This window comes from Pseudorasbora parva, chromosome 4 (genome assembly GCF_024679245.1).
Source record: "Pseudorasbora parva isolate DD20220531a chromosome 4, ASM2467924v1, whole genome shotgun sequence".
Lineage (NCBI taxonomy): Eukaryota > Metazoa > Chordata > Actinopteri > Cypriniformes > Gobionidae > Pseudorasbora > Pseudorasbora parva.
Genome location: NC_090175.1, coordinates 7,022,503 through 7,030,256, shown reverse-complemented (window position 1 = coordinate 7,030,256; position 7,754 = coordinate 7,022,503). Strand labels below are relative to the sequence as shown.

Sequence of the window (7,754 nt, the reverse complement as noted above, 5' to 3'; positions counted from 1 at the left end):
AAATGAACGAAATGACTCGAAAAAAAGATTCGTTCATTTTGCTGAACGAGACTCAAAGATCCGAGTCAGTAAAATGATCCGAACTTCCCACTACTATCGGAGACTAGACTATATTCGACCCGGGACGAGCTCTGTGTGAACAAAAGCCGAAACTAATGCCGCAACGTGTACGTAGTTATCGTGCGACTCCTAGAGCTTGTTTTTTCAATAATACAACCCTGCAGTGCCAGAAGAGCTCGTCGGTGTTTAAAACGCAGAGAGTGTTCGTATACAAAAGAAACTAAAATTAAACAAGCAGAAATGAGCACAAACTGGACACAAGTCGAGACCACGGAGCTCCTTACTATCCGCGCTGAAGCTGAGATCGCTCGCCGTTATACGTCACATCCGGATGTCACGTGTCAACTCGACCCGGGGCCGTTACGGGTAGTGTGTGAAAGCGCACATATTACGGTATTTCGCTGGCAGTGTGAATGGACCAAATCTAGCGGCCCGGGAACAAACGGGAATCGCAGTGTGAAAGGGGCTTTGGTTTCATGACAGATCTTTGTATTTCAGGACTCATTCAGTGCAGACAAAGGGTGTTTTACACACAAAAGGACGTAAAACCTGTTTGGTATTTATAGTAATACTTTATTGGAATGATTCTTGTGGTGCAAAATATCACAATTAACTTGAACCATGTCCTCAGGAGTAAGCACTGGTATCCACTGAGTTCGCCTCCAGCTTAGAGGAGATATTTGTAGCCTAGAGAGTTGCGTGTAAGAAATTCTCACCCAAAAAGGAGCCAGATGCTCTGCACCCATTCAGAGAGAAGACTTTGCCTATTTAAAAATGCAGAAATGGAAGAATAAAGGGGGAAGAAACGGCGAAAGCGTTGAGGGTCGACCGCAAGGCTTCGCCGTGTGAATCACGCACGGAGTGTGTGCAATTTCGTCAGGTACTAGAACTGTATATCCCAATGAGAACCGTGACAATTATAGTGTGAAGAACAATACTAAACAAACGAAACGAAAACATTCATCCCCTCCTCCGCGCGGTCCGCTATCTGTCAGCTAGAATCAATGAAACGACTGATGAGCCAAAATATTGACACTTGTAGGATTTCATGGCACATTTCATAGGTGAAAGTTCAAAGTTCATCAGTGAATATTTTACAGAGCGCAGTGGACCTACAGCTGAAAGAAGAAAAAGAAAAGAGGTGCTCATTTTATGAAATCATGGCTTCTTTTCTACGCCATAGTCACTTTGTCATCCCTTTCAGTGCATTTTAAGAATAAAGAAACACATGACAGTATACAGGACCAAAAATATTTCGGTTATTACACAGGAATACATATTTTTTTCGTCTTTTTTTTGTATGGTTGTTATGGTGACCTAGTGGAGAACTTGCTCAAGATTAGAGATATAACTAACCCCGTCTGTTTTTGTGCGGCAACAACAATCCCAGTCCACAGGCCAACAAGTACACCCTATCAAATCCATCATGATTAATATCACATGAACAGAGATTAAAAAAAAAAGAGAGAAAATTACAAACATGATTAAAATAGAGGAGATGATAAAGGCCTCACTGTTTATCCCTGGAGGTCTTCTCTGGACTCTTCCGCTGGTTTCTCTGCTGTTTAACAGGAGGAAGGATCGGTTTTAAGATTCATGCACTTTTTCTCCTTCTCTCTCTCTTTCTCTCCACCTATATCCCTCTCTTTCTCTGATTTCTATCGTTTCTTGCTCTAGAACTCGGCAAATTCTTTAGCGCACTTCTCCGTGAACGACACACGGATCTCCTCTTCCTCGTAGTCGTCGAAGTTGCTGGTGTCCCCGGGACCTCTGCATTTAGGCACAAATGGGGCCTCCACCTGCCAAAACACACACACACACGGAGATATTTACCGGAGCTTAAACATTTAAAGACTGGACTACATTTGAGATATTTACCTCAGTTTAAACATTTAAAGACTAGACTACATTTGAGATATTTACCTGAGCTTCAACATTTAAAGACTGGACTACATTTGAGATATTTACCCGAGCTTCAACATTTAAAGACTAGACTACATTTGAGATATTTACCCGAGCTTCAACATTTAAAGACTAGACTACATTTGAGATATTTACCTGAGCTTCAACATTTAAAGACTGGACTACATTTGAGATATTTACCTGAGCTTCAACATTTAAAGACTAGACTACATTTGAGATATTTACCTGAGCTTCAACATTTAAAGACTAGACTACATTTGAGATATTTACCTGAGCTTCAACATTAAAAGACTAGACTACATTTGAGATATTTACCTGAGCTTCAACATTTAAAGACTAGACTACATTTGAGATATTTACCTGAGCTTCAACATTTAAAGACTGGACTACATTTGAGATATTTACCTGTGCTTAAACATTTAAAGACTAGACTACATTTGAGATATTTACCTGAGCTTAAACATTTAAAGACTAGACTACATTCGAGATATTTACCTGAGCTTCAACATTTAAAGACTAGACTACATTTGAGATATTTACCTGAGCTTCAACATTTAAAGACTAGACTACATTTGAGATATTTACCTGAGCTTCAACATTTAAAGACTAGACTACATTTGAGATATTTACCTGAGCTTCAACATTTAAAGACTAGACTACATTTGAGATATTTACCTGAGCTTCAACATTTAAAGACTAGACTACATTTGAGATAATTACCTGAGCTTCAACATTTAAAGACTAGACTACATTTGAGATATTTACCTGAGCTTAAACATTTAAAGACTAGACTACATTTGAGATATTTACCGGAGCTACAACATTTAAAGACTAGACTACATTTGAGATATTTACCAGAGCTTAAACATTTAAAGACTAGACTACATTTGAGATATTTACCTGAGCTTCAACATTTAAAGACTGGACTACATTTGAGATATTTACCGGAGCTTCAACATTTAAAGACTAGACTACATTTGAGATATTTACCAGAGCTTAAACATTTAAAGACTAGACTACATTTGAGATATTTACCTGAGCTTCAACATTTAAAGACTGGACTACATTTGAGATATTTACCTGTGCTTAAACATTTAAAGACTAGACTACATTTGAGATATTTACCTGAGCTTAAACATTTAAAGACTGGACTACATTTGAGATATTTACCTGAGCTTCAACATTTAAAGACTAGACTACATTTGAGATATTTACCTGAGCTTAAACAATTAAAGACTAGACTACATTTGAGATATTTACCTGAGCTTCAACATTTAAAGACTGGACTACATTTGAGATATTTACCTGAGCTTCAACATTTAAAGACTAGACTACATTTAAGATATTTACCTGAGCTTAAACATTTAAAGACTAGACTACATTTGAGATATTTACCAGAGCTTCAACATTTAAAGACTAGACTACATTTGAGATATTTACCTGAGCTTAAACATTTAAAGACTAGACTACATTTGAGATATTTACCTGAGCTTCAACATTTAAAGACTAGACTACATTTGAGATATTTACCTGAGCTTAAACATTTAAAGACTAGACTACATTTGAGATATTTACCTGAGCTTAAACATTTAAAGACTAGACTACATTTGAGATATTTACCTGAGCGTAAACATTTAAAGACTGGACTACATTCGAGATATTTACCTGAGCTTCAACATTTAAAGACTAGACTACATTTGAGATATTTACCTGAGCTTCAACATTTAAAGACTAAACTACATTTGAGATATTTACCTGAGCTTCAACATTTAAAGACTAGACTACATTTGAGATATTTACCTGCGCTTCAACATTTAAAGACTGGACTACATTTGAGATATTTACCTGAGCTTCAACATTTAAAGACTAGACTACATTTGAGATATTTACCTGAGCTTCAACATTTAAAGACTAGACTACATTTGAGATATTTACCTGAGCTTCAACATTTAAAGACTGGACTACATTTGAGATATTTACCTGAGCTTAAACATTTAAAGACTAGACTACATTTGAGATATTTACCTGCGCTTCAACATTTAAAGACTAGACTACATTTGAGATATTTACCTGAGCTTAAACATTTAAAGACTGGACTACATTTGAGATATTTACCTGAGCTTCAACATTTAAAGACTAGACTACATTTGAGATATTTACCTGAGCTTCAACATTTAAAGACTGGACTACATTTGAGATATTTACCTGAGCTTCAACATTTAAAGACTAGACTACATTTGAGATATTTACCTGAGCTTCAACATTTAAAGACTGGACTACATTTGAGATATTTACCTCAGCTTCAACATTTAAAGACTAGACTACATTTGAGATATTTACCTCAGCTTCAACATTTAAAGACTAGACTACATTTGAGATATTTACCTGAGCTTCAACATTTAAAGACTAGACTACATTTGAGATATTTACCTGAGCTTCAACATTTAAAGACTAGACTACATTTGAGATATTTACCTGCGCTTCAACATTTAAAGACTAGACTACATTTGAGATATTTACCTGAGCTTCAACATTTAAAGACTAGACTACATTTGAGATATTTACCTGAGCTTCAACATTTAAAGACTGGACTACATTTGAGATATTTACCTGAGCTTAAACATTTAAAGACTAGACTACATTTGAGATATTTACCTGCGCTTCAACATTTAAAGACTGGACTACATTTGAGATATTTACCTGAGCTTCAACATTTAAAGACTGGACTACATTTGAGATATTTACCTGAGCTTCAACATTTAAAGACTAGACTACATTTGAGATATTTACCTGCGCTTCAACATTTAAAGACTAGACTACATTTGAGATATTTACCTGAGCTTCAACATTTAAAGACTAGACTACATTTGAGATATTTACCTGAGCTTCAACATTTAAAGACTAGACTACATTTGAGATATTTACCTGAGCTTCAACATTTAAAGACTGGACTACTTTTACAATTTTAAGTATGACAATGATCATATCCCTCACCTTTGTTTTTGAGTAAGAGCATAAAAAATGTTTTATGTTACATTTACATTTATGCTTTTATCCAAAGCAAGTTATAACTGAGAAAGTGATCCATCATGAACAGGCAAAGAAACACAAAAAGGGCCTTAAATACAACGTTTTGGACATTACTCAGAGTAGCATAACAACCCACTCATTTGGAAGACATTAATATTGGATGCAAGTAGATATAATATCAGATATAATAGGCTAATTACATCCCAAAAAATAGTATACAACTTTTTTCATACAAACTTATTGTCATAAGCAAATTTATTCATGCGTGTTTATATATATATATATATTCCTCACTGTATATAAAACTAACAGTAAGCACCTCTCCTCTGGTGTTTCTTTATAGCTAACTAACAAACTGTGAACATCTGTGATGACTTTCCTGAGGTAATTGCTAAACACAATGTTAAGTGAGCTGTTGTTTACCAGCTGTTTTATTGACGTCTCTCTGCGGTTGAAACACCGACTGAGTGATTACATGAGTCATGATACAAGTTGTACTGTATCTTTTTTTATACCTGTTTTTCGAGATCCGCGCTGCCATCACAAACAGCTAAGATCAGTCCACCTTTACAGCCTCACTATGCTCATAATTGTGCTCTTATAAAGTAGTCTAACTCAAACGTTCTGGGAAACTGTTTATTATATAAAAGCCGTAAATGTTGTTGGAAGATTAGTTTTGATGAAGGGACCGTGGTGTAGTCCGTTTATAGCCTACCTTTAGCATTTTATTTCTGGCGACTGCATTTAGGCTTCAGAACTCATAGAAGTGTGTTCATCTGCGAAAATTATCTTGATGGACAAATTGTGCAAGTATCATGAACTTGTGTTGATCACAGAGCTTGTTTTTAGCAATAATCCCAAAGCTTATGGGGAAATACTATTGGGTTTTCTCAAGGAAACCAGTGCGATGCGAACTGTCGGCTGGCCTATAAAGTGACGACAAAACTGCACCACTCGATATAGTATGAGATACAAACTCTACGCCACGCTCACACCGCCAGCGACACACAGTGACAAAGTGACAGGATCCCATTTATTTCAATGGAGAGCTGGTGATATCAGGCGATACGCGAGGATATAAGCGTGTCCAGTGACGCGACAAGGTTGAGTAATGTTTAACCTTATGCAATTAAAGAGCGACTTTCTTCTGAATTCACTGGAGATAAATGTGAACCTACAGCTCTGAAAAAAAAATAAGGGACCACTTTACATTGATTTCTATATAGATGGCAAAGAGCGCTCGTTGTTTCCCGTTCATCATATTAAACATTTTATGCACTGATTCCAATTTGTCTTTTCTCTTCAAAATGTCTGCTTTACAACATCAGTGAATGTCATTCATAGCCGTTACAGCGCAGCTTAAACACTGAACACATCAGATCACGGTGAGCGATGAAGGGATTGTTTCTCACCCTCCGCTGGTAAATGGCTATCCAGTCAGTAGTGGAGAACCACTTGTGTCCTTTGATGTCGTTCACTCCGTTTTTAAGGTTGCCGTAGCGTTTGGTGAGGTCCACCTGCAGCAGGTTTCTCAACAGGTCCTTCAGATCCGAGCTGAAGTGCGACGGGAATCGTACCTGTGAGAAGAAGAAGTGCTTTAGCAAAAACCAAACGAGCAGACGGATCGTGGGTCAGGCCGAAGACAACAAGCTCAGATACTGCAGAAGCACTGCACTGCAAAAAAGGCTTTTCTTACTTAGTATTTTTGTCTGGTTTCTAGTAAAAATATCTAAAAATTCTAACATTAAGAAACATTTACTAGACAAGTAAAAATTATTGTCTTGTTTTGGGAGTTTTTGCTTAAAATAAGCTAAATAATCTGCCAATGGGGTAAGCAAAATAATGTTTTAAGATTATTTTGCTTACCCTATTGGCAGATTATTTAGCTTATTTTAAGCAAAAACTCTCTTAATTTTGAGTTATTTTTCCCCAAAACAAGACAATTATTTTTGCTTGTCTAGTAAATACTTCTTGTTTTAAGAATTATTAGATGTTTGGACTAGAAACCAGACAAAAATACCAAGTAAGAAAAGCATTTTTTTGCAGTGTGGATTCATTTTTGAATCTATAAGCTGTAGTTTTGTTGTCTTGGTAAAATTACCTTTCCTGAGACGATCTTTTCGTAGATCTGAATGGGTTGATCGGCGAAAAATGGAGGATAACCAGCAGCCATCTCGTACATCAGCACACCCAGAGCCCACCAGTCCACCGCCTTATTATAACCCTGCCAGAGGAACACCAGGATCGTTCAGGAGAAGACCAAACACTGCACTTCTTACTCTTCTGACTAAATGTTAGTCGAGCTACAACTGCGTATGAAGACCGCCTGACACGTTTCCTTTTAAATGAGCATTTTTTTTATAAGCCTTCTGTGTTTAGGTTCAGTAATTGCACTTTAATGGCAATGAAAAGGTTCTTAGTCGGTTGTGGAAATCCCTTATTTTCAAAAATTTAACTTTAGTCAATTTATTGGTATTAGCAAATTTGATGTCCATGTGTGCTTTATTTGCAAAAACCCTCTAAAGCTGTTCTTTAAAGTAGGTTATGTCAGTTTCTGTCAGAGTTACAGCAGCACACGAAACCCTGTCGTGTTCACGTTACTCTCGAAACCCCGTCAGCGGTTCTCTTTAGTCTTAGATCGGGCAGAATTATGAGGATGGCGACGTTTCCTTTTGCCATGTGACTGAGATTACCACAGGTTCATCCATTTCATCACACGCCTCCATCTTGTCTAGATAAAA

At 36.7% G+C, this 7,754-nt stretch overlaps 1 protein-coding gene across 1 annotated transcript in view; it reads right to left on the bottom strand.

Annotated features, from left to right (window-relative positions):
• Positions 1-612: 612 nt before the first annotated feature.
• The window catches only part of prkacab (protein kinase, cAMP-dependent, catalytic, alpha, genome duplicate b), a 29,841-nt gene continuing 22,699 nt past the window's right edge, over positions 613-7,754 (bottom strand). Inside the window, exons 8-10 of the mRNA XM_067440700.1 lie at positions 7,115-7,237; positions 6,426-6,590; positions 613-1,859 (exon numbers count right to left, since the gene is read on the bottom strand). Of these exons, the coding sequence (XP_067296801.1) occupies positions 1,734-1,859; positions 6,426-6,590; positions 7,115-7,237 (414 nt within the window). The 3' untranslated portion in view covers positions 613-1,733. The remainder of the gene's footprint in view (positions 1,860-6,425; positions 6,591-7,114; positions 7,238-7,754) is intronic.